The sequence below is a fragment of the Sminthopsis crassicaudata genome, chromosome 2 (assembly GCF_048593235.1).
Source record: "Sminthopsis crassicaudata isolate SCR6 chromosome 2, ASM4859323v1, whole genome shotgun sequence".
Classification (NCBI taxonomy): Eukaryota; Metazoa; Chordata; class Mammalia; order Dasyuromorphia; family Dasyuridae; genus Sminthopsis; species Sminthopsis crassicaudata.
Genome location: NC_133618.1, coordinates 177,098,735 through 177,126,624, shown reverse-complemented (window position 1 = coordinate 177,126,624; position 27,890 = coordinate 177,098,735). Strand labels below are relative to the sequence as shown.

Sequence of the window (27,890 nt, the reverse complement as noted above, 5' to 3'; positions counted from 1 at the left end):
CAAAATAAAACATACTGATATCTAAATTTTCAAGTATTCTCTTACATTTTATTAATTAAAACTACCAACAAAATGTCAAAAATGGCAGTGATATAGAAAAACAATCAACTATGTGCATTTCTGACTGCTCTTAAAAATATCACTTAAATTGATAGGCTGATAAGAAATGCCCAAATTCTGATGATAAAGACTTTTTAAAATGTTTTTTCCTCCAAAACATTGCCAATTGTTTTGAAAAGCCAACATTCAAATTATTCTTGAAGGCTGAAATTTACTTCAAATTTCAAGGCTGCTGAAAGGCATGCTTATTTTGTCTATTTACCTGGCTTTATAAAAGGCAAAATAACCAAAAATTGGAAATTTCATAGAAAAAAACTGCCTTTACCAAAATAAGGAAAATTTCACTTAAGTTTTATAACTGTATGAAGATGTTTTTATTAACTTTTGCTAATGCTTTCTCCTCTTTTGATACAATTTTTCCACCTTACAAAAGTCATAATGATCTTCAATGATGGAAAAGTATGATCACTAACAAGAATTTAGCCTTTTTTTTGGAGGGAGAGGGAATTATTATTATTACAGCTAAGGTAAACTTTAAAATTTAGCTAGTGAAATACATTGCCAAAAGCAAGAAAGTGGTAATTAGGAGTCCTGAAAGAATTGATAACTCCAAAAATAAAAAAGCAATTCGATCTTTTTACTCTTCAAATCAGAGGACCTATATATTTAAAAATTTAATAAAATTGTTAAAGCTTTGCAATGAAATCCACTTCAAATAAATCTAGATATTCACAAATTTGCATAATAATAAATCCAAACATTTATGAAATACAAAAGATAAATATTTACTAGTTAAAAAACATTTATAAGGGACATAAAAACTTTCACTTCAAATTTACTACATGTATTACATTGTACTGAAGTTTTACTACATAAAATGTGACACTAGACAACCATCTATTTACATGTAAATCCAGAGTGTGAATTGGAGAAAATTTCTTACAAACTTTTCCATCTCTCCAAATCTCCAAAATCTCTAAAAGATATGCTAACAAAGTCTAACATTAGAACATGGCTCAAGTTTGAAACATTCAATATATCTGGCAGTCCTACATGATATTTGTATAAGCTCTTATTGTGAACAGTTGTAAATCTGTAACCCATATTTCAAAAAAGCAGCAAAAATAAACCTTGGAAAGTCAATATAACAATAACATCACTAAACTTTAAGATAGCTTGCAATATGTTAAAGATAACCTGTCTAATCTCAGAGAAATATTTTCTTTTTGTATAAAAATTGAGAAAGCTTTTCTAAAAAAAAAAAAAGAGTACCAATACCAGCCCAAAACAATATAAACTGTATTTGAACAGTATTTTTTAATCGAATAAAAGTAGAATTACTAAATGTTCTTAAATAATCATGCAAATTAACTTTAAGATAGGAAAAAAATGAGCAGGTTCAATCCAAAGATGATATTTAATGTCCGAATTGCAGTTTTTCAAGGACAGAAAATAAACTTCTCCTATAGGCAGTATTAAGACACTGTACTTTTTTTTAACTATCAAATTGAACGATGGGCTTTTCTCTGGAGATTTTTACTATTGTTATTTGATATAAACTGTCATGACATTTGGACAATTTCTTCTCAAAACTTCTTTTTCACAATTATACTGAGAACACCTGCAAACTGATATGAGAAATTTTATTATGGGCCAAATCAAATATGCATAAATTAGCTATTGAAAAAATTTTAACAGATGATTTAAAAAAAAGGCCACCTAAGATAGTGAACATGACTCATTTAAAAAAAAAAAAAAAAACCAAACTTTTTCATTTTGAGATTTTTAGTTTCTAAATAAAATTATTAAAAATATGACTATGAAATAGATTAAGAATACATTTCCTCAAATAAAAACAATCTGAAGGGATATGACATGTTATCAAACAATTACCTATTCCACGTTAATAATTATTACTGGCTTCTTGAGTTTTGTTCTTGTTAAGTCATTAATCCTACACTTTTTGCATATTGGAGATGACCATGTCAGCTTTACAATTACTATAAGCTATGGCTCAAACTCATTTCTAACAGCTTTTTAAAATTACTAAAAGTAAATAAATTCTATTATGAAAAGTGAAAGGAAAAATCACATTCCATGCCCCTTAACTTCTAAAATGTAAAATACCCATGCTAAAAAGCCAGATATACCAGAGTAAATATAAAGTGTGAAATGTGATTTACCCCTATGAATTTATTTCTTGAAAGACTACCCTGAAAAACAGCAAAGAATGCTGATGCTCTGATTCCTATTTAGCTTCCTTTCACTTTATTTTTCAAGTGATCAAGTGCCTCATCACACTACTATTCAACCACAGTATTGAAATAATTTCAGACTGTTTCTAACCAAAAATCTCTCTCCCTTAAAATGGCTACAAATTGTGGCATAAGAGGAAGAGGGTATCATTTAAACTGATATGTGAGGGGGAAAACACTTTATCCATATATGTATGGGATATTAAGTAGCTATTTATTCTATTCCATGAAAAACATACTTACCATGGCAGCCTCTGCATCACACGGTACATGTATACACGATACAGAGTACCTACTTAAAGAAACACACTAACCAACATATACTGTAAACTTTTGCAAGTATTACAAGGGGGGAAAAATTTTTGTTGCTCTTGTTTTTACTATAAGCAAATGTATAGCCAATTCTTTTGAAAAAGGCATTGTGGAACTGTTCTTTACATTTTAAAAGAAAAGATTATAGATGGGCTTAATTCGAACTGTGTTGACAACAGTCCTACTTTTTAGAAAGCTCTTAGCCAAAAAAAAAAAAAAAAAAAAAAAAAAAAAGCAGAGATTTCTTCTTTTTAATCAAAACTGGATTTCTCAAGTACAAATCTGGTTGGTCTTAACAGTCATATGAATTTAAAACAGCATAATGGCTGTCAGTAATGTGAACTCACAACAGTAATGTAGCATCTGATATGATGTACACATATAATAATTTTTACTTCAAACTTCAAATAATTTTCTTGACATTACCCCTATAATTAAAGAGACTTAGATGCCATTCTAAAGAAAAATAAAAAATAAGACTACTGTCAAGGTAAGCCAATATTCAGTTCTAACAATAATTATTATTCAAATTCAGATACTGAATATTTACTATATATTCTTAGAATAATGAAAGTAACAGGTACAACAAACAACTGGGATAGGTTTGTCAATTTTATACTGGTGACTAAAAGAATGAAGCAAGAGTGATTGCTTGATTTACTTCAGAAGTAATTTTTAAAAACTTTCTGAAGGGAAGAAAATGTATCATTTTTCTGTCATTCCATCTTTCCTATGCTAAATTTATTTTCACTTCTCTTGCCTGAACACTAGGCCAATCATATGCAGTCCCATTATTTTTAAAGAAAAAAACCCTTCAATTCAATGAACTGTATGAAACTCTTTTTTGAAAAAGAAAGTAGCTAAATTCTTTCTACCACAAAGAAGAGAAAATTACTGAAATCTCATATCATTACAAATTATTGGGTTCAGGGAGCTTTTAACATCTTTTTATGATCTTTGAAATAGGCTGTGGCCTTAATTATCAGTGCTATTATACTAAGAATTTTAGAGAAATCAATCTAATTTAGCTAATTGCAAAATACTACCTATTTAAGTATTTGAAATGCAATCCTATGCAGTCGACAGGTAACAGTTGCTATTTAAAAAAAAAAAAAAAAAAAAAAAAAGCTATCTAAAACTACAAACTTCCATAGATAATCCCATAATATTACTGCAACTAAGAAGAAAAGCATACTCTTTGAGACTAATGGCTATTTTATGGTCACCTTTTCATTTAAAAAAAAAAAAAATCACATTTATAAAAATGCCATCTTAATTTCAAATGCATACAAGTTCACGATAAAGAACAATTTTAGCACACATACTTACAAATTACCTCAATTCCACTGTAGACTAATTGTCCATGCACCAAAGGCTATTTGTTTTAACATTTTAGCACCATGACAGAAATTACTTTTGATCACAGAAATTCTTACAGATGGTTTCTTGTTCAGTTTAAAAAAAATTTTTACAAATGGGTTTCTAGTTCATTTTTTCCATAAATTATATTAGTAATTTTTGGGAAGAAATTAAGAAAATTATTATAGAACTGGAAATTAGATTAAAAAGTACATACCTTTGGTTCTACAAAGTATCCTTTAAAGTAACGATACTGAACTGGGACTCCTTTACTGAGTGCAACTGTTGTTCTCCATAGAATACTGTGGATAAAGTTTGAGGAGAAAAAAAACAAATGTGTAAGATTCTTGACATATTTCAAAATTTAATAAAAATTTCTTTGAAAACTGGGGCTGGTTTAAAAAGTTTTAAGTTTTAGTCAAAACATGTTTCAAATAACAAAAAAGTTGACAAGCTATATCATGTAGGTTGTTTTATATCTTTATTGGCATTATTTTTGTATTTTTATAACTCCAACTCAGACAATATGCCGACAAATACCTACAAACTTAGCAGTCAAATACAATCAATTCTCTTCTTCTACTTGCAAGTTCTAGGACAGTTAAATCTCAGGTTTGCTCTGTGTAAAATAAAAAAATCATCTAAGTGGTTTATGATCAACCCTTAGAAGTAAAGTCTCCTCCACATAAAGGATTTTTTTAATCTGGGGTTGTTTAGGTGTGAGTAGGAGTTATTCTATGAGAACATTAACCCACTTTCTGGTATCTTAGTTCTCAAATATCTAGCTGACCAATTAATCATCTATTTCTACAATGACGTAGTAGATAGATGGAACACTGGACCTGGAGTCAAGAAGAACTGAATTCAAATTCAGACTCAGACACTTACTAGCTTATATAACTCTACACAAATCACTTCACCTGTCTGCCTCAGTTACTTCAAGTGCATAATAGGGGTAATAATAGTAGCACCTACCCTTCCAGGATTGTTGTAATGATCAAATGATACATTAAAAGTACACAGGACATAGCTTGCACAAAGTGGATAAATGCTTATTCTTTTCCCCCTTTTCCTACTTTAACTTGCCACTCAATACACTGATTTCTGAATGTTTTGTGTCAATTTAATAGTGTTCTGAACTATGATATTTGTATATTTCCAAACTATAGACTCCTAGTTCTGATTTTTACTCAAGGTTCTTGGGTAGTTCTAAGCTCTAGCTCATCCCTAGTCCAATTCCTATTTTTAGTACAATTTCTGATATTCTCAGTCCTAGTTCTGCACTCTTCATCTATGGGTCACTATTATCCTTATGTAATTTTAAGCTACTTGACAGGAGGGTCTATGTGATATCTATATTTTTAAATTTTGGGTATCTTACCCATATTACTTAAAAGTAATTTGTTGAACTGCATGGTTATAGCATTGACCCTACTTATTTGGTATTTATAATATATTGCTTCTATTATTTGCCAAGTACAGTATCAATACAACACTTTTAAGAAATATATATTTAGCAATGTTTTACTATTATCTGAGATGGTTTCCTAAATAAAATTCCCAAAAGCAAAAAGGTGAAGATTTAAAATGCTACAATAGGCATTAGAATTTGACCTAAAATACTCTTGCTTCCTAATAATATTACTTCCTTAGCTTACATTCATTTTACAGAACTTAGCCAGCTTTGAAATTTGCCTTCTTTTACCAGAACTCCCCTTTGAGTAAAAGAAATCTAACCCACATCTTAATTCTATATTCACAATTGGAGACATTTCTTTTGACTACTGCTGAAAGTAATTATTAAGTGCCTTTTCTGTCTGGAACATTCTAAGTGATACTAATGAAGTGCTGGGTATTTGAATTCCAAATAGAGCTTATTCATAAAAAAGGATTTCGGCATAATAATTTAAAGTCTATAAGTGTCCTATTTTCTGAAATGATATGGAATAATGATAGAAACCTGGTTCCATTTATTGTACACAGCAACTCCAATTGCTAAGGTGGTTAACAATGGCCTTATATTCCATTCCTTCTCATTTTTCCTATTTCCTCCTTCCAGCTTCAGATACTCTGCCAAAGTCAGACTTAATTCTTTTCGCCAACATTTACATTACAACAGTCATTACGTAGAATGCTCAAAGAATATTAGGGGATTTACTTTTTGGATAAACTGAAGTTAAACAGAAAACATCTATTTATTTCAGCTTTGATGGGAGACAGTGAGGGCTGTAGTCACGTACTGGAAACAGAAGACCTGTTTCATGTCAATTTTTATTAGATTTAGAATAAGCTTTTCAAAGCACTAAACAGTTTGAAATCTTACTGAATAATCCTGCTTAAATAGAACAGTATAATGAAGATAACATTCTTAGTATTCAAAAAAAGTTAAGTGTTTCTCAAGATTACTCACTCTAAAATAGAAAGTATAAGAAACTAGGATTAATATATACTGATCATAAGGAAATTCTCTGATGGTTGTTTTTTGAACAAAATGTTAATGTTAGCTTATCCATTTCTTTCTGAAGAACAGAGTATGGGAAAATAAATTCTTGATAAAACATTATTATATAAAGAACAGATCTATTAATAAATTATATCACAGGATTAGCTTTATCAAGATCTTAATTTTGGTGTCTGATTTTTAAACCAGGATTTGCGTTTGTGATCATGCCTATTATATGAAATGTGAACCAAAATGCTATAGAGTTTGAAATACTACCGATGTTCTACTGAAATTCAACAGAAAACTAAGTAGAAGGTGTGCGAGAGAATGATTTCAGAAGTGTCACTATATTCAAATTTTTGAATCAATATGGTTTCAGCATTACACAGAAATACTCATAACATAATATACCACCATAACATAATACCACATAACACATAGTTCAAAGGAGTTATTTCCCAGGATTAGGGCATATAGAGAGGAAAGGTTCTTTAACATCCAAGTACTATGTAGCAATTATTCAGTTATTTAAAAATTTCAAGAATTTAATCAGTCACCCAACCAGTAAGAACCAGTAGAGATAGATTGAAGTGTGGAGCTGTGAAATCCTCATAGGCTTCTACTATTTATAAAAATAGTTTATCATCTCCAAAGAGAAGAATCAAAAGATTTACCTGTTTTAAAGAGACTAGATAAAACATGGGGATTTTCAATCCAAAAAGTCTTACTTCAGAATACAGTTATTTTTATGAGTCTGGAAATTGGTTGTCTGTATAAAACTTATTTGTATATGTAGCATCTTTTAACTTTTGTGTATATTCTGGATTCTTTTATTAGACTGAGTTCCAGAAGGAACTTGCCTATTTAACTAAAGTCTATCATAATTCTCTACAAACTGTGGGAATCTAATGTCTTACGGCATTAGAAAGGGCATACAAAACACTTTTGCAGCCCTCTAAGTCCTATATATATTTTTTAATTAATTTTTATAATTATAACATTTTCTTTGACAGTACATATGCAGAGGTAATTTTTTTTTTTTTTAAAACATTATCCCTTGTACTCCCTTCTATTCCGAGTTTTTCCCCTCCTTCCCTCCACTCCCTCCCCTAGATGGCAGGCATTCCCATACATATTAAATATCTTATAGTATATCCTAGGTACAATATATATGTGCAGAACCGTATTTTTTTTGTTGTTGTTGCAAAGTAAGGATTGTATTTGCAAGGTAAAAATAATCCGGGAAGAGAAACAAAACAAAACAAAACAAAACAAAACAAAACAAAACAAAACAAAACAGTTTACACTCATTTCCCAGTGTTCCTTTTCTGGGTATAGCTGATTCTGTCCATCATTGATCAATTGGAATTGAATTAGCTCTTCTCTATGTTGAAGATATCCACTTCCATCAGAATACATCCTCATACAGTAACGTTGTTGAAGTGTATAATGATCTTCTGGTTCTGCTCATTTCACTCAGCATCACTTCATGTAAGTCTCTCCAAGCCTCTCTGTATTCTTCCAGTTAGTCATTTCTTACAGAACAATAATATTCCATAACATTCATATACCATAATTTACCCAACCATTCTCCAATTGATGGACATCCATTCATTTTCCAGTTTCTAGCCACTATGAAAAGGGCTGTCACAAACATTTTGGCACATACAGGTCCCTTTCCCTTCTTTAGTATTTCCTTGGGATATAAGCCCAGTAGTAGAACGGCTGGGTCAAAGGGTATGCACATTTTGATAACTTTTTGGGCATAATTCCAGATTGCTCTCCAGAATGGTTGGATTCTTTCAAAACTCCACCAACAATGCATCAGTGTCCCAGTTTTCCCACAGCCCCTCCAACATTCATTGTTATTAGTTCCTGTCATCTTAGCCAATCTGACAGGTGTACAATGATATCTGAGTTGTCTTAATTTGCATTTCTCTGATCAATAGTGATTTGGAACACTCTTTCATATGAGTGGAAATAGTTTTAATTTCATCATCTGAAAATTGTCTATTCATATCCTTTGACCATTTATCAATTGGAGAATGGTTTGATTTCTTATAAATTAAAGTCAATTCTCTGTATATTTTGGAGATGAGGCCTTTATCAGAACCTTTCACTGTAAAAATGTTTTCCCAATTTGTTACTTCCCTTCTAATCTTGTTTGCATTAGTTTTGTTTGTGCAGAAACTTTTTAATTTGGCGTAATCAAAATTTTCTATTTTGTGATCAATAATGGTCTCTAGTTCTCTCTTGGACACAAACTCCTTCCTCTTCCACAAGTCCTAAAGGTAAACCATCCCATATTCCTCCAATTTATTTATGATTACGTTCTTTATGCCTAAATCTTGGACCCATTTTGATCTTATATTAGTATGTGGTGTTAAATGTGGGTCCATGCCTAGTTTCTGCCATACTAATTTCCAGTTTTCCCAGCAGTTTTTGTCAAATAATGAATTCTTATCCCAAAATGTGGAATCTTTGGGTTTAAGTCCTATATTTTAAAAAAATAAGTAGAAATAAATAATAAAAATGATGAAAATTAAGTCAGTGCATATCCTTTTACTATAATGAACCCAGATAAGATCAAACCCTGATAAGGATCTTTATGAAGTTCCAGAGACCCTCATCATCAATGTGCCAAAAGAGAGCAACCTTATAGTTCTGGGTGACTTTAATATAAGAACAGGCACAGATTATTGGCTTGGCAGGAAGTTCTTGGGAGGAATGGAGTCCGAAACAGCAATAGCATCAATCACTTCTGTGAAAGATTTGAGCATATCATAACCTTCTCATTATCAACACTTATCTTCCATTTACCTAAACCCTCCCAAAAAATCTTCTATGTACCTTCATAGCAAACACTGGTATTTAATAGATTCATTGAAAGAAGAAAAAAAAAAAAAAAAAAGCCAGAAGAGTTGGTACATGATTTTTGTTGTTGTTGTTCATAAGGTGATTGTGCACTGGATACAGTCTCTGAAGCGAAGATACAACAAAGTATGGATCCATTCTCTGCTACTTAACTTGGTAGGATACTTTTCAGCAATATACGCATAGGCGATGCAGGTATTGCCAGAGCAAATTCAGGGTTTGACAAGCTTGAAAGAAATGTGCAGGAGAGGGAAAAATGTTAAAACTGTCTACCAAAGTCTAGAGAGCCTACAATGACTTCATTGTAGTGTACCTATGAAACCTGGATAGTCTATAGCACCATGCTGTAGAATTACTTTCATTTGAATTATCTTAGGAAGATTCTGAAGATCACCTGGCAAGATAAAATACTAGATACTTAAATTCTTTCTCAAGGTGAACTATCAAACATTCAACTCCATTCTTGACAGATTGACACTTCATTCAAACGCTGAATGTATGTTTGCCTAAAAGATTAGGCATTTTGAACTTACAAAGAAGCCAGAAGAAGCAATATAAGGACACTCTCAAGAACTCTAGAATAAATTGCATGACTTGGGAGAAGAGAATTACCCAGCACAGCATACCCACATCAAAGAAGGTTGTGTGCTCTATGAGCAAAGCACAATTCCAATAGCTCAAGAAAAGTGAGATGCACAAACTTAGGGATTATCTATTCCAAATGGTCCTTCCAAGCTCATATTGGTCTAATCAGACTCATATGGACACATTGAATTAAGCTAGACTAACACAGTGATGTCATTTTGGTCTTCTGAGAAAGTAGGAATCATAAAAATCAATCAGACCAATTTGGTTCTTAAGAACTTATCCTAACCATTCAAAGGACAACAGAAATATCATCCTTCCTTACTACCCCTATAATGCATTATACTTTTTATTTACTGTTGAACTAATCCCTTTTGCAAATGCTTTAGCTCTTGAGATTTTTACTTAATTTTCTCTATATTACTTTGTACATGTTTTGTCTTTACTTAGCTGCGCATGCTGCTTTGCTCCATTAGAATGTAAGCTCCTTATGTTTAAGGACTGTTTCAATTTTGTTTTTTTATTATTTATATACCTTTATATACCTTCATTCTCCAGGGCCCAGCACAATGCCCAGTACATGTAGATTCTTTCTTGCTGAATAAAAGCTTTTGTGGTATCTTTTACCTAGTTCTTCAAAATAATGAGAGGCATAAATCATAGTGTGCACTTTCCACATGAATGCACAAAGTATTTCTTAAAATTACTATACTATGAGCAAAATATTGTTCTTAGTTGTTGTTTGTCCTTCACTTCAAAGAGGACCATGACACCAGAGAGCTGATGCTATGACATGTAAATGAATTGGACTTAAGTGAGGGAAGCTGTGCAAGGTCACCTGCCTCACTTTCCTCTCCAGAGCCATCTGAGTCCAGTGGCAGGATATAAAAACTGGAGATGGCCCTGGATGCAATGGGAAACCTTGCCTTTTTTTAAGCTAAGATATTCAACAGGTCTCAATTTGACTGAGGCCTCACCCATTCAGCAAAAGTCTAGGTAACAATTGAGGCAAAGAATCTTTCAGATTTAAAAAAAAAAAATCTAAATAAACAAATAAATGAATCTAGGAGGTGAAGACCTTCAGGGTTTCTAGCCAAAGCAGAAATGACTATTTACATTCTATCTGAGTCAATCAGGACCCAAACAATCACCAAATGGGGTTTGGCCAATTAGAATCAGATCATTTTGGTGTAAGGTCTGAGCTTTAAGAGAAAAATCTATCTAGTAAACCCCAATATATCTTGGGAGAGTTCAGAGGTGCAAAATAGAAAAAAATGCTTCTATGACCGAGCTCACTTTCTAAAGTGGGACATAATACATACAGAAAGTTTCAGCTGCAAATCAAATGGTTCCTCAGACACAATGGCAATGCAATGGTAATTATCTCTTAAAAACCAAGTGACATTATGTAAATGAAGAATGAATAGATATCTGGTAGAAGTTCAAGATTGGACAGAATATATGTATCAATATTAGAACATTTGCAAAAAGAAAACTTTTTTTTTTTTAACTGAGGCAATTGGGGTTAAGAGACTTGCCCAAGGTCACACAGCTAGGAAGTGTTAAATGTCTGAAACCAGATTTGAACTCAGGTCCTCCTGACTTCAGGACTGATCCATTGCACCAGCTAGCTGCCCAGAAAAAAAAAAAAACTTTAAAAACATAGTCTAAAAATTCATTTTCTCTAACACTAAAAAAAAATTTATGCAAGATAAACAAACATAACTTCAATAACATTTTTGTTACTGTATTCTAGCACCAAAGAATATACTTCATATTTCAAAGGCATGCAAATGGTGTGGTCATTAATATCCTTGATGTAAATGTCAATTCTTCTATTATTTGGTTTAAAAACAAAAACAAACAAAAAACTTCTAGAGTTACTATGATCAGAAAAATTCATCTTTTTGAGGCCAACAATAAATCTTTTCTATTCATACTTGTCTATTGATCATAGGCATACAACTAGTAACTAGGCCCATCCTTGGAAATGTTGAGGGGTAAGACAACCTAACAGTGTTTGGAGGCCCTCAGGGCAGTGTCACAGGTTTTGCTAAAGAATTCATAGTCTGGTCTCCAAGTTGAGGTTGGCAAAAAAGGGTTATTTACATTGAGCAGTTCTCAGTGGGCTCCATGGGATTAGGAAAGTAACCATGTATTAGGAGACAGAGTTCAATTTTATTTAGCCTTCTGTGGCTTGAAGACTAGGGATGAATTGAGGGACTCCAGGTAAATTATGGATGGTGATTATTCCCCACCTGAAACTAAAGAGTAATCTCAGGTGAATTGAAGGTAGAGGATTATTTTAGGAGTTTCCTAAAGCCAAGTAAAAGGGGAATGGAAGACTTGTCAGAAGATTCAGGGTTTTCTGACCCAGGCCCCCCAGACAAAGATCAGGGGACCAAAGAATATTATTACATCAGAAACATTTAGATCTTTAAAAGAATCTGCCTTTGGGCTGATTTCAGAAAAGCCTGGAAAGACTTACATGACTGATATTTAATAAAGTGAGTAGAACCAAGAAAACACTTTACACAGCAACAAGACATGTGATGGACTTGGCTCTTTTCAACAATAAGATGATTCAAGGCAATTCCAATAGACTTGTGATGAAAAGAGCCATCTGCATCCAGAGAGAGAACTATGGAGACTGAATGTAGATCAAAGCATAATATTTTTCCCTTTTTATTGTTGTTTTTTCTTTTCTTTTCTTGTGTTTTTTTTTTTCTCATGTGATCTAATTTTTCTTAAACAACATGACGAATATGAAAATTTGTTTCAAAGAATTGCACATGTTTAACCTACACTGGATTGCTTGCAGCCTGTGGGGGAGGGAGAAAGAAAAATTTGGAACACAAGGTTTTGCAAAAATGAATGTTGAAAACTAACTGTGCATGTATTTAAAAAAATAAAAAGCTAATTTTAAAAATTTACATGAGTTAAAAAGAAAAAAAAAAATCTGTTATCTCCAAGAAAAAACATTCCAAAAATTTGAGTTGGTTGCTGTAATTTATCAGAAATGTATTACATAGCTTTGAACAGTTTAAAAATCTGAATAGACAACACTATATGACCATCAAATGCTCTCATACTTACCCCTCATTTGGCTTCTCTTCAGGTTTAAGAGCCACACCATATTGAGGATTCCAGTTTCCCAAAGCGTCACAATCTCCACATATTGCAAAAATTTCTCCTAAAAGAGAATGTCATAAATAACCATTTAGTTTAAATGACAGACATGATATCAGTTTTGAATTTATGAAAGAAAAAAAGTTCAGTCAATAAAATCCTCTCTTTACAGGCCCAGACCAGTAAGATGATTGGCAATCTGATCTTAAATATCTACTGTATTGGGCATCGAATAGGAAAATCTAATGAGAAAGGTATAAAAACAATGTTTTTCAAAAAATAATCTAGTGGCCCAAAGCATTCCTAAATAAGCTCTTCTAAAATGTAGGATCTTGAATGTATTACTTTAGTTTCAATCTATTATAGAACTATTATATAGTATAATGTATATGAAGCCATTTTATGATTATTATAGTGTCTTATTTGACTTAAATGCACTTTAAAAATTAAATGGTACAGGACATTCATACAGCATTTTGATGAACTATTTCCTACTTGAAAAACTAATTTGAATAAGGTATATGTGATTATTTCTATCAAAATAAAATGGCCATCAGATTCTCAAATTTGAAAACAAGGCCTATCTATTGCCATAGTAGGAAAATATTATTCAACTTAAAGCACCATTTTATGTAAACTTCCATAAAGATGAAGACTTCCTATACTACAATTATTAGAACTGGGTTTTTTCTCTCTACATTATTGTCAGAGAAATTTTAAAAAAAAATGTTAAAAAAAATAGAAACAAAGAAAAACAGGAAAAGTGGTCATTTTCTCCCAGGCAATACAAAAACCTCTAATACTCAGAAAACTTTTAAGTGTCTTGACAACACTTCATAAAATAATAGAAAGAGGGAGGACAGTTATGGAAGATGACAGATTAGAGTTTAAAGAGACCTTTGAGACTCATTTTACAGAAGAGGAAACAGGTTATACTATGTGCAAGGCATAATGCTTGCTTCAGAAAGTATTCAATGCAGCAACAATCACATTAATTTGGGGAGTTCCCTCAAACAAAGCAGAAAAATCCATCTACATGTCTTTCTTCCTTAAAAATCAGGAAAGAGGTTCTACCTAAAGTGCTGGAGCATTTCTTCACCTTCTCTCAACACAATAAAAATGGCAGGAGTATACTCAACTTGTCCATAGATATCCCTTGATCCTTGGCATGTAACCTACTCATCTTATCTTTGTCATACAATTCCCTCATGACATCCTTTTCTTCTTTGGAGATCCTCACTAAGTATTCATTGCTCACACCCAGTATGTGTCTTTTCATTACACTCTATGTGACGTGCATCTTTAGTTCTTGAGAATTTCTTTCTAGGCTTTGCAGCCATAGAACAATAACAGTGAAATGTTTGTATTGAAAACATGGTCCTTTGTTTTTATAGATAATTTGGTGTCAGGAAATGTGTTCTGGAATTTTTAAAAGCAGTCCAGCCCACTTTCTTCCTCCTTTTCATCCCTTGTTGTCTATCTGTTGTGTCCAATCTAGACTAGATGCATGTTAAAATCTGGGCAAAAGATAATATTCATCTATTTGGTCTCTTCTATATGAAAAGACAAATCAAAACTCTTTTGAGTAATTACAAGCATCTTCAAGGAGGCCCTGAAAAATTCTGGGTCTTAAAAATATCAACACAAATCATCCATAAAGAGGAAAATTGGAGAACCTCTTCACCCACTGGATGCCCTACAATTAAAGTGGCAAATACTTTTAGCCAAGCACTAAATTAAAGATGAGAACTCCTTGTTTCTTACCTTTCCTGATATTATTTATTAGGAAATTTCTGTTATTGTTGTTGCTATATTTTCCAAGAAATCCTGAATGATCTTGATAAAATAGATAGGAGTAACTTTGTTAAAAAAAAAGAGATAAGTTTTCATTTTGTACTGACAATGTTTACCTTTCTTTATACTGAAAAGTATTTTTTTTCTTTCTTTCTTCATCTCTGACACTCCTGGCTCATAGTAAGCATTTAATACTTGCTGTTTGACTAGTATAGTCCCCCTCCTTCAGATTGACTTGTATACTAATTTCTCAGTACCATCATAAAGGTACTGATTGATTCTCTGAAAGATAGATCCCATCTGTCTATTTTTCCCATTTTTGCCCTCTTTAGTGAAAATTCCTACCTCCTGTATAATCACTTCAAGGATTATGTGATATTTCCACTATTCTTGATGAAAGTTTGTTGAAATGACTTTGCTTAGTTAGCTATCTTGCCAAGTATTCTTTAGACCGATTTATATACTTCTTTCTGCTTTTACATGCTACTGCTCATCCTTCTTCAAAAGATTGCACAAAAGAATAAATATTTTAAGCTGCTGTTACCTTTGACAAAATCTCTCTTTGGCAATTAAGTCAATTGTATTTAATGTATGTAAACAAAGGAATTTTCTGGTCTCTTTTTTGTCTCTTGGTTGCAGTAATTAATTTACATGGATTTAAATTCTTAATGAAATAACTGATATTAATATAAATTCTCAAACATTTATTTGTTGTGTTTATTATCTAATTTTAAAATATTATTTTATTTATTATTATTAAAGTGAAAATTTAAAATTTTCAATGGCTTTCTTAAGGCAGTATTAAATCTTAGTTTTATATCATCTTTTTCTCATAATTATACTTTCCTCTTGTTTTTTATATAAATATATTTACTCTGATGACCTCATGATATAACTGCACACAGATAATTCAGGAATGTGTATTTTCCCATTTCTTAAATCAATATCAGTCCTTATGATTTTACTGGTGCTTGCCATAGCCAGTGCCTAGAATTTTTTTCAAGTGTTTATAATAAATATATATAAAACTTCTGTTTAAAATAAAATTTTGACTTCACTCATTTCTTCCTAAATTATAATTTCACATAAATTCTCTTCATTCTCATCTTTATCACTCTGGTATTAAACTCCACAAAGATGAGAGTGTATGTTGATTTGAAGAGTTTTATGAAGTTGCTAATAGAATTCCTTATCCGCTGCACTGAGCAACCAACACTAGCAAATAAATAGCAATTATTTTCAATGTGGGTTTTTAAATTAATTTTAAAATGACAACTAGTTATTAATAAATATTAATAGCTAGCAATAGTAGCATGCCTACTACCATGTGCCATGTAAACGCTTTACAAATATGCTATAATTTGATCAACCATTTTCCCATCGATGGATACCCCTGCAATCTCCTATTTACTACTTCCAAAAGAGTTGCTATATTTTTGAATATATAAGATCTTTCCCTTTTTCACTAATCTCTTCCCTATAACTTGAAAGTACCACCATTCTCCAAGTCACCTGGACTATAACTTGGATGTTACCCTTGATTCTTCAATCTGTCATCACCCTCCCACATATCCAGTCAGTTGCCAAAGTCCAGGAGTTTTATCTTTGTAACATCTCAGCCTCTTTTTGTTCTCTTGACACTGCTACTACCACAGAGCAGTCTCTCATCTCCTTTCCTCTGGAGTGTTGAAACAACCTTCTGGCTGGTCTTCCTGCCTCAAGTCTTTTCCTACTCCAGTCTATTCTTCACTCAGCTGTCAAATTAATTTTCTCAAATTGATCTGACAATATTCATTGCCCCCTCAATTAAATAAATTCTAATGGGAGTTTATTTCCAAGATCAAATATAAAGTCTTCTGTTCAGCATGCAAAGCCTTTCACAACATGACACCATCTTCCTTTTCCAACTCTTACTTCTATCCATCTGTATTCCAGTGATAGACCTTCTTATTATTCTACACACAAGACACTATCTCCAGACTCCAGACAGTTTTTGGATGGCTGTACCTCTTGCCTGCTATATTCTCTCTCCTAGCTTCCTTCAAGTCCCAACTAAATCCCATCTTCTCCAAATCCTCTTTAAGGCTAGTGTCTTCCCTCTACTGATCACTTCCAATTTCTTATAAAATGGGGATAATAATAGCATATACCTTGCAGAATTGTTGCTAGGTAGGATAGAGTTCTAATTTATCTACTAGATAAGAGTAGAGTCTGGACTCAGTAAGATCTCAGAATTCAAATCTACCCACAGATATTTACTACCTGTGTGACCTTGGACAAGTCACGACCTCTGTTTGCCTCAGTTTCCTCATTTATAAAATAGAGTTATAATAATAATAGCACCTATCTCCCAGTTTATTGCAATAACCAAATAGGATAATATTTGCAAAGCATTAGCAAACTGCCTGACATAGTAAGCACTATATAAATGTTAGCTAGTATTATACTACTGTTACTACTAATAATATTTGTAAAAAATGACTCGCAATGTGCCTAACACATAAAAATCTCTATATACTTATTTTCCTTTCCCTGTTTTGGTGAAGGAAAGCCTTTTCAAAGTATAATACATAAACAATTTTATGCAAAACTTTAAAAATATTTATATCATCCTCAAATTCCTTCTTTTACTTAATTAATTCTATAGTTTAAAACATTTCAGGATGAATATGGAAATGCTAGGTAAGAATTTTAAAAGTAAAACTAAGTTCTCAATACCTGGTAATGGAGTTCCTCTTATTTCAAAGGTAAGTTGAGAATGTGTCATCTTGGCAGATTTATTGAGGATGTTGAACTAGAAAAAATATAAAATACAGGAAAACATTAGCTATAGATATTGTCTTATCTAAAATGCATTAGTTATTTGTAGTCAACTTTAAAAATTCAAGAGAGGTGAACTATTATTGAATCCCAACTTTTAGTAAGGTGGTTAATTTCAGAGACATGTAGGTATAAGTAGGTATAACTTAGTAACGGCACTTGTCTACTGTTAGTACTTGTGCTGTCCCTGAAACTATTCAGAGGGAGAAAATTTACAAAAATACTAAATAGAAACCTCAAATTTTATGCTATTAAAATTTCTAACTTTCCTTTATGAATATATTTATAAGGAATGATGAAAATGTGATGATTCTCTGATCACAAATGTCCTCTTTTGATAAGCAGCTCTTCTGATGTCTCTGCTACTATCTTTCTCAAACAGCTTTGAATGATAATGGGAAGCAATTTTACTATAAAAAACTACATAAGAAAAAAAAAAGATGTTTCTGATCTAGCAAAATGGTAAGAGTTGAAACAAAATTAATTTACATAAAAGTCATTATTCAACAAATTGTACTTGACATCAATGATGGCATTCAATTTCCAAGACATAATATATTCAGTCAATATTCAATATCTATCACAAGTCACCTTTTTCAATTTCCTCTTTACAAACTGTATCAATATCATTCAACTCCCATTGGGCTACAAATGAGGCAATCATTTTTTCTATCCTTTCCTTCCTTAGTACTTACATCTAATATATTACTAAGGTTTTTTTTGTTTTGTTTTTTTCCTATGAGCCATATTCCTTTTTATTTCTATAGTTACCATTCCCATTCTCCTCTTTTGGAACTGTCTGGATCACTATAACTTAGCCTTTTCTGTCACCAATGTCCTCTTTACCATTCTATACACAATTACTATAAAAAATTAACAAAGCTAGTTTTTTAATGTAATCCTTGTATTGGGACAAATGTCCTCTGAGGTTAGTTTTTTTTTTTCCCTCCTTCGTTTATTTTTTAAATACCCTGTCCCAAATCCCGGGAAGATCTTTTTCATACAGACACATACATACACAAACAAAATAATTTTTTATTTTTCCAAATACATATAGTTTTCAACATTCACCTTTGCAAAACCTTGTGTTCCAAATTTATCTCCCTCCTTCTACTTCTTGCCTCTCCCCAAACAGCAAGTAGTCCAATATAGATTAAACATGTGCAATTCTTCTAAACATATTTCCATATTTGCTATGCTGCATGAAAATAAATAGATCAAAAGGAAAAAAAAAAAAAAAAAGCTAACAAAATAGCCAAGAAAAGGTAAAAATACTTGATCCATATTCAGGTTCCAGAGCTCTAACTCTCTGGATGTGGATGGCTCTTTTTATCACAGGTCTTTTGGAACTGCCTTGAATCGTCTCATTGTTGGAAAGAAACAAGTCCAGTATAGTTTCATCACAACCTTGTTGCTGCGGTTGTGTACAATGTTCTCTTGGTTCTAACTCACTGCACTTAGCATCAGTTCATGGAAGTCTTTCCAGGCTACTTTTCAGTCTACTCTTCATTTCTTATAGAACAATAATATTCTATTATATCCACATAACCATAACTTATTCAGCCATTCCCCAATTGATGGGCATCCACTCAATTTCCATTGCCACTACAAAAAAGGCTACTACAAACATTTTTGCACATGTGGTCCTTTCCCCTTTTCTATGATTTCTTTGGAATACAGACCCAACAGAAATACTTCTGCATCAAAGAATATGCAGTTTTATAGTTCTCTGGGCATAGTTCTGAGAAGATCTTTATATCAGATAACCAAGAATGTGAATGCCAATTCAAACCTTGTAAACACTCCGATTACTTGAGTTTCTTGAAAAATTCTCTCTCTCTCTCTCTCTCTCTCTCTCTCTCTCTCTCTCTCTCTCTATTTCTCTACTATGACCCATTTCCCTCCAAATTATACAGTTGCTATATAAATGGAGACAAATCTAGTTCTGGAAACCTTTCTTGTTAACTAAATCTAGGGGTATCACTAAGTGATTATGTGATATTCTCAAAACAAATTTCTATCTCTGCCTTCAACTACTCTCAGCATGCTGACTACTGCTCCTATCCTCATGGCATAACAAAATGGGGTCTATCATGCCTATCTCAGCAAACACATGCTTATTTTAATATCTAGAGATCTAGGATCTAATTAATACTTCCCCACTAATACCCTGACACTCCCTCCCCAAATGCAGAACTTTTGACAGCATATCTGGGAGGTTATAAGAAAACTAAGGCCAAAACATGTAATAGTGAACTACAACTTCCATGGCTATAGTAACAGTCTTTATATAAGAAATGTGTATCTGGCATTCCACTGCCAAATCTGCCTTAAAAATATATATATACACACACACACATAAAGTTTTGCAGGTCATTTACTAATTTATTCCACTCTTTTTTAACTTCTGTTTTTTTTTGGTTTTTAATTAAAGCTTTTTATTTACAAAACATGTACATGGGTAATTTTTCAACACTGACCCTTGCAAAAGCTTGTGTTCCATATTTTCCCCTCCTTCTCCCTACTCCCTTCCCTAGATGGCAGGTAATCCAATCAATACATGTTAAATATTTAACTTACTTTTATTGAGGCAAACTATCTCAGTTACAGTAAAATGATTAAGGTATTTAGTTGTACTAGAACAGGAGCTATCCTTTTCTGACATGAGTTCCTTTTAGCTATCTGGTGAAGCCTCTGGAGGTCTTTTTCAAAATAATGTCTTTAAATGCATAAAATAAACAGAATACAAAGGAAACCAAATATATTGGAAGTTATTAATTTTTTTTAAGTCCAAAGGTCCCAAGTAAAGAAACACTGTACCATATGATCTAAATCCAAGTAAAGACTCCTAGCTCTAAATTTTTTTTACTGCTATGATTACTGCATTAGATACTTATAATGAATTTAAAAGGTTAAAAAAAATAGTCCTAACTCAAAGAAATAATTTCAATTAAAAGAAAAACATTTTAAACCAAAAAAAGCTCAAAACAATGTAATAGGTATACCACTTTCATCCACCTGAGATAACCCACCTATTCTTTATTAAAGTTATAAAACACTATGAAATGTTTTTATTAATTCCATTAAAAAGCCATCTCAACTAATCTCTAAGTGTGATGATCAATGTTCTACTCTTATCGTCTACTGATCTATCCAGGGTGTCTTATAATGCCCCTATTTGTATGTTTCTTTTTTTGGTCATTATTTACAATTTTTCAAGTATAGATGTTCCTACAAATTGTTTTCCTACACTGAAAACATGCAATTTCGAAACAAATAATAAATAGTAAGTATATCCAACATCATTATATGGACATAATTCACCTATATAAACTATGAGTAACCAGAAAAACCATATAAATATATATTAACAAGAACACTCCCAAGATACCTTGGCAACCTCAATATAGACAAACTTAACTCTGCCTCTAATCTTCACTTACCCCCTCTAAAAGCCTAAATAATAATATTTGCACCAAGACAGTGGGCTGTTGTTAACAAAATACTTTGCAAATCTTATGGTTTCATAGGTTCATGAGTTATTTTTGCCTTACCTGTTGAATGATAGACATTTTAATTCTGCCCTCAATTAGGGGGAAAAAAAATATTTGGAGAAAAAAACTAAATGATAAAGGAAGTTCACTCTAAAATGAATTAAAGCTACTATTAATATGTTTTATGTCTAAGAGTAAGCACCATATACTAAATGCACATAAAAAATTCCTTGGACTGATATAGAAATAAGAAGATGACCTTCTGAGTTCCATTTCAGTTTTGGATGTATGTTCCTAAAATCCTCTATTTGAAACAGAGTCTCTTAAACAATTTTTGTATTTCCTTCTCCCTTTTACTCTTAGGGGAGTATGTAACCTATGAATGTGGTGGCTATAACAGGAGGAGAATTACTCTGATGTTTCATGTTTCTTTATACAGGTAGGATCTGTAGTAAATACCGCAGCCGACATGTAAGAATAGGCATATGAAAAATATCGAGGCTTGTAATATGATGTAACTGACACTATTAGCTAAAATGCTAGCCACCAATGAGGCTGTCTGGCTGCAGGGGTTAAGTGTTTCTAATGACAGCACCTCAACAAAATTGCCTTAAATGGCAGTGTCAACTCCTTAAACTTGCAGGGTCAAGACTCTAAATGTCAAGAGAAATGACCCTAACCATAACTCTAAATAATGTTGAGACAGTTCCTTAAACAAAAATGACTTAATGAAACTCTTTTACTGACAGGGATAATTGGATGATTAGAATAACCTTCTCCTAAGCTTACATTTCTATAATGTTTTATATAGACCAAGTGCTTTCTTCATAGTAACCCTCTTGTGAGAACACATTTTACAGAATAAGAAATTAAGTCTCAAAAAAGGAAAATGATTTTTCCATAATCAGAGTGCTAGTGAATGAATAACTTGAATTTAAAAGCAGGTCTTTCCAGTATACTTTACTGTTCCTCTAAATATTAATTATAAATACATACTATATAGCTCTCCTTTCTAAATCCCAAAAAGATTTCATTTATATTTCATCCCAAAACTTGCTGTCATATTTCTAAAAGTATAGCAACTCCCTACAACTGCACTGTGCTCATAAGCATAAGCCAAAACTCTGGTGTAGGATTTAACTGTACAGTTTTCTAGCACTACCAGCGATATAGTATTTGCAACATATAATCTTGTTAATACTTTTGTAGAGAAAATCTCTTGAGTTTTTCTTTCAAGAAAACATCCCAATTTTAGAAAGGGGGGGGGGGGGGGAGAGATCCTGGGAAGTTATCTTATTAGATATATATTATATACTTTAGACAGACAGACAGACACACACACACACACACACACACACACACACACACACACACACACACACAACTCACACACAGGAGAGGAAGGAGGAAAGAAAGAAAAAAAGTAATATAGATATTTGATATCCTCATTTTTATGGCATAACTGTTATATTAACACTTTCCTATGATTTGTAATGTCACCTTAGGCAAAGAATAATCTTCATATATCCCACAAATTAATGTTTTTTTAAATAGAAAATTTTAAAGAAAACTCAATTTTACTCGAGTGTGCCTATATTAGTTGTTATTTTTAAAAGATAGAGCACCAGCCTTGAATTCAGGAGGACCCGAGTTCAAATCTGGTCTCAGACACTCAACACTTCCTAGTGTGTGACCCTGGGAAACTCACTTAACAGGGGGGGGGGGGGGAGGGATTCAAATAAGTTGACAGAAAAAATACATGGCAATAAATTTTACTCTCTTATTACTCTGTGAATACATTAGTTTTTACCAGGTAAATTTTTATCCCTAAATTTGAAAACAAGAGTTATAAGAACCTTTTCAAACTAAAACTTAATATATACTTTTAAATTACAAGTGTTTTTAGATTCTTAGCAGCATTACAATAATAGCCGAAGGGAACCATCATTCAGTTTTCCTTTTCTAAATAAAAGATAAAAAATGCAATTTCTTCTTACTCCCTCTCAGAATTAAAGTAATACTGGATATACATGCCTTTAGTTATTGCAGAAGAGCAAAGAAAAACTTCAAGATTAAGTACTTAAGATTCTCCATTTCATATTTATTGACATGGGTTCACTCAAAATTGCCTCCCTCCCACTTTCTGATAGTTTTACACCATCACATTTCCCAATGGGTTATTACTTCTGCCTGAAGATGCCACTTAACCTTTGTCAGTCAGTTTTCTTATCTGTTAGAAAAAAAGATGTACTTGCTTCACAAGACTTTATGAGGATCAAATGATACTTTGTGTATGTGTATGTAGAACTTTTCAAACTTTAAAGTATTATATAACTTTAGATATTATTATAACTTAAGAAGAACAAAAATATGGACTAGACCTGTGATTTTATTGGTACAGGCAACAGAGAGGAAACTGGTTCTACAATACAGGTTACCATCCTTCTTTGCCACTAAGAGTCTCACAGAGTTGCCTAGGATACTTCAATGTTATGTTAAGTGACTTACCCAGGCTCATAAATCAATATATGTCAGAGGTAGGACTTGAACCCAGATCTTCCAGACCCAGAAGTCAGCCAACTCTCTCTATCCACTCCACCACTCAGTCAGTCTCTTAAAGAGACAGTAAAAAAAAAAAAAAATGTTAAAGGAAAGCAAGGTTCTTTCGGCCTATAAAACAATCCGAAAGGTTGATGGCATTAAAACTGCATAATTTTAGAAAGAAAAAATACAGCGTTCTTAAGTATTCATATTGAAACATTCCTTCTAATTCCCAAAATCCAATATTCCTGGGGATAATATGAATGCTCTACATTTTCATGATATTCCATGATGCTCTTCCCCAAAGGCATGATTTCAGAATTCTCCAAGAATTTCTACAAATAATTCTCTACAACTAGAAAAAAATGTTATCTCCTGTTTAATTTTCCTAAGATCCCTATACAAAGCATAGGAGGGAACACCTGGGAATAGAGAGGAGTCAGACTTCTGTTCAAATCCCATTTTAGTCTGGGTGTGTAATCTGGACATGTCACTTCCAGTCTATCTCAGTTGCCTCATCAGTAAAATGAGGAGGTTGGCCTGGATAACCTCTTAAAGTTACTTCCAACTCCAAATCTACAGCCATGGTGTATTCATTTAACGTACATTAGGAAATGCAGCAACAAAAAAAGTGACAGAATCCTCCAACTGAGTAGTGTGAATATATCGACAGCAAACTTATGAAGCAAAACTTCAGGATTGGAAAAGAAAACTACCTGTCAAATTATCTGAATGACAGGAACCCTTCGCACGCTCTCCAATATGAATCATGATGCACTACATCAATTCCTTTCACTAAGATAACGTGAAGTTGTGAAAGGAAATTTCTGGAATTCCAAGATTATAAAGCTGAGGGTTTAAGATGGGCCTTTTATCATTCTAAACGAATAAAAATTCTTTGAGGAAAGTGATTATTTGAGGGTCGGTATCCCGGCCCGTAATCCTTAAGGACACAAACTAAAATTTAGACACAGACATAACCGTATTATTTTGGTAAAGGACAGACCACATCGAGGTAAAATGTGGAGACTAGTTCACTAAGCATCTTCATGAAATTTTCATTTTCATTTCAATAAAATTCATTTCTAAGTTCATGAATTTTAAAAGCTTTTTAATAGTTAGGAACTGTTTCATCGCAAGTACATTTACTCCCCACACCTAGCACTTAGAGCACTTAATTGCCCGTAGACTGATAGATTAGCCCGCAACTCCGGCATTATTTATGAAGCCCACGAAGAGGTAGTGCTCCGGTCCCGCACCCAAGAGAAATGGAATGATTAAGCAGATTCATCACCTAGGTCTCAGTTTAGGGGGGGAAAAGAAAAGAAACCAAGGAAAACTCTATTCCTTCTCTCCAGACTGGGAGCCGCCCCCCGTCCCTTACATCCCAGCAGATTCTCCAGCCCCGGAATATCTCGAGACGCCGGTGACCTAGGCTTTCCGACAGTCCGCCCCGAGATCGTCCCCTGTGACCCCTCAGGACCCCCCGCCGAAGCCTAAGAGAACCTCGCCTCCACCACCCAGACTCGGTTGGGGACCTGTCCGCCCCAGGCATCCCTTAGCGGAGCACCCCGGTCTTAGGGCAGTGGGAAAAAGGGTCTCTGGTCCCTCCATGGGCTCGTCAACTTCCAGCTCTAGACCACAGGGGTACACGACCCCCGCAGGCGAGACAGTCCTCACCTGACAGCATTCCCCAACGCCTAGCAGCTCACCAGCTCACCTGCGGTGTATCACGCGAGTGCCCCTCCCCCATCGTCCTCCCCGCCTCCACGCGCTCACCTGTCAAGGGGGGGTTAGAGGGGGCGTCAGGAGCGGGGAGAAGGTGGAGGGTTCGGAGCGTTGCCGGCGCTGCCTCTGCAGCTGCTTCGGTAAGAGTGTCAGGTCTCAGGCCCCTTCCTCGACCGAAGAACCAACGAGAAGAAAATTCCGCTCCGCGACGCTGCCCCCGGTCTTATCTCCGTCTCGGGGCAGGCGGTCACAGCAGCAGCCGCGAGAGCACTTCACGAGGGCTGCCCTGAGGCAGCCCAGAGAAAGAGGAAACGGCTTCTCTCAAACCGGTTTCAGCTGCTCTTGACCAAACAGCCGAAACCACCCGGGGAGGGGGGGGCGGGCGGAGAAGAGTGGTGACGTCACAAGGCAGCGCCGCGCTAAGGCCAATCAGCGCCAGGGACGCGGCCCCGAAATGAAGACTGCGGTTCTTGGAAAGCCTTTTCTTTCCCTTCCGAGGTTGGGGGCCGGCCCTGGAGCGTCCTCCAAGATCTTGTTCTCTTTGGTCTCCGCCATCTGGCCCCTCGTCAGGGGGAGATGGGGCTGAAGGCGATGGCTAGGTTGTCAATTAGAAGAGCCCCGCGCCCGCCCCTCCACCGCCGCGGATCTTTTTGTTTCCTGTCGGTCGCGGAGGGATGGGGGGTGAGGTGTAGGGTGGGGTCGAGGGAAAGAACCCCGCCCTGGACCCCTGCGAGCTGGCGGGGAAGTGGTAGGTACCCGGACGACCCCCTCCCCCCTGCGTGGTCCTCGGGGATGCGCGCCGTGTGGGGACGATGCTTCGAAACAGGAAGATGAGAAATTTTTTTTTTTTTTAATTCCCTGAATTGTTTTAAAACATGGAAAACTATCATTTTGCACTTACCAACACGTCACCGAAAGTTACCGCAGGGCTGCAGTAATCATAGGAAGGGTTGGAAATTAGTTCGATTAACATTTTTTGAAGACATCTGTCCATGCCAGAAAAAAAACAACCACAAAAAAAAAAAGGCTTTCGTTGAATTTGTGAAAAGTGGAGGCTACAGCAAAGAAACTAGTTCGCCAAGTTTTGTTTTGTTTTGTTTTGTTTTTTATCCGTGGAAAAACAAGAATGCATAATTTGAATGTTTATGTATCTGAAAACTTGTCCATCATAATTATAAAGGTATAAAGTTAAATTGTCTTTTATTGTCATTAGCATGACTGAAAATCATTGAGGGAGCTGGATTAACTAAAGGTCGGAAAATATTGGAGTTGAGAAAAGCTTTTATCTTTTCATAACAGAAAATTCTCTTCTCTGATGGGCTGATTTGAACTAGATAATCAACTCCCAGCCTTAGGAGTCTGCAAATTTTATCGTTACTTTTTACATTAAACTTTTAAATAGTAAAAGAAAAAATTCCTTCCAATTACATAACACGTGTAGGAATTAATTAACTCAATCCTGCAGTCCATTTTACAGATGGCAAAAAAAAAAATTTTTTTTATATAACAAGTTGATGGCAGAGCAAGAATAAAAACATTCTCCACTGTAACCCGATAACTGACTAAATCCGGGCCCTTGAACGTAATCCAAAATTTTTTTAAGTTCTATTTTTCAGGTTAAATAAAATTTAAATGAGATAATGTGGATGACAGTATTTTATAGGTAGACATGTGAATTATTGCTATAATTAAGATTTTCTTGATAATCTGATATTGATATTTTGTTGCTAGACTTACCCTAGATTTATCCAATGAATTTTCTTTCTCGTTGTTGACGCCCTCTAAATGTTTATAAACAGAACTTTATTTCATCACCTAGAATTCCCTGTAGTCATCATTTAGTCAAATCATTTGCCAAAACATGTATGTTTCCAAGATGCAAACCAGAATCTTTCTGCTTAGAAATTAGCTGTAATATGTTTCAGATTAAGAACTGTGTTTAATTTATCTTTTTTCACATTATCAGTTTTTAAGGTTTCTACTAGCTGTCATTTCTTCAGGCTTTTAAACTTTACATATAATTTGACTTTTTGTTACTTTGAACCTTATGACTTCAGTATGTTGATAAGGCCCAGTATGAAAATTAACTCCCAGTACAGGTCATCAAATGTTAATGTAATGTGTGATTTTGCAGAGTAGACTGGGCAACTAAAAATTAAGTGACTTGCCAGTGGCCACTCAAATTTGTCAGAAACAATACTTGAACGCAGCTCTTCCCGAGTCCGAGGCTGACTCCTGCTCCATACTACCTTTCTTAGTTTAACTAGTCAGTTGCTCTCTTCTATATTGAGATGATTCAAACCAATTCCACTTGTGCAATGAGTTGCAGAGTAGACTGGGCAACTAAGAAATTAAGTGACTTGCCAGTGGCCACTCAAATTTGTCAGAAACAATACTCGAACCCAGTTTTTCTTGAGTCCAAGGCTGACTCCTGCTCCATACCACCTTTCTTAGTTTAACTAGTCAGTGTCTCTCTTCAATATTGAGATGATTCAA

At 33.9% G+C, this 27,890-nt stretch overlaps 1 protein-coding gene and 1 long non-coding RNA gene across 9 annotated transcripts in view; both read right to left on the bottom strand.

Moving 5' to 3' along the window:
- The window catches only part of GPCPD1 (glycerophosphocholine phosphodiesterase 1), a 102,256-nt gene extending 76,112 nt beyond the window's left edge, over window positions 1-26,144 (bottom strand). For 3 of the 8 annotated variants that reach the window (XR_012486093.1, XM_074287916.1, XM_074287920.1), the window contains exons 1-4: window positions 25,387-25,473; window positions 17,530-17,605; window positions 12,985-13,081; window positions 4,204-4,288 (exon numbers count right to left, since the gene is read on the bottom strand). Coding sequence is in view for 6 of the 8 variants with exons in the window: in XM_074287916.1 (XP_074144017.1) it covers window positions 4,204-4,288; window positions 12,985-13,081; window positions 17,530-17,605; window positions 25,387-25,419 (291 nt within the window). In the remaining 2 variants the exon portion in view is untranslated. Of the gene's footprint in view, window positions 1-4,203; window positions 4,289-12,984; window positions 13,082-17,529; window positions 17,606-23,633; window positions 23,739-25,386 lie in introns of all 8 variants that reach the window. The other 5 variants (XR_012486094.1, XM_074287918.1, XM_074287917.1 and 2 more) reach the window with 4 other exon arrangements.
- Window positions 9,350-10,522, bottom strand: LOC141555213 (uncharacterized). The gene is made up of 2 exons (XR_012486095.1): window positions 10,424-10,522; window positions 9,350-9,530 (listed from the first exon to the last, which is right to left on the bottom strand). It is a non-coding gene; the product is annotated as an uncharacterized LOC141555213 (long non-coding RNA).
- Window positions 26,145-27,890: the final 1,746 nt, after the last annotated feature.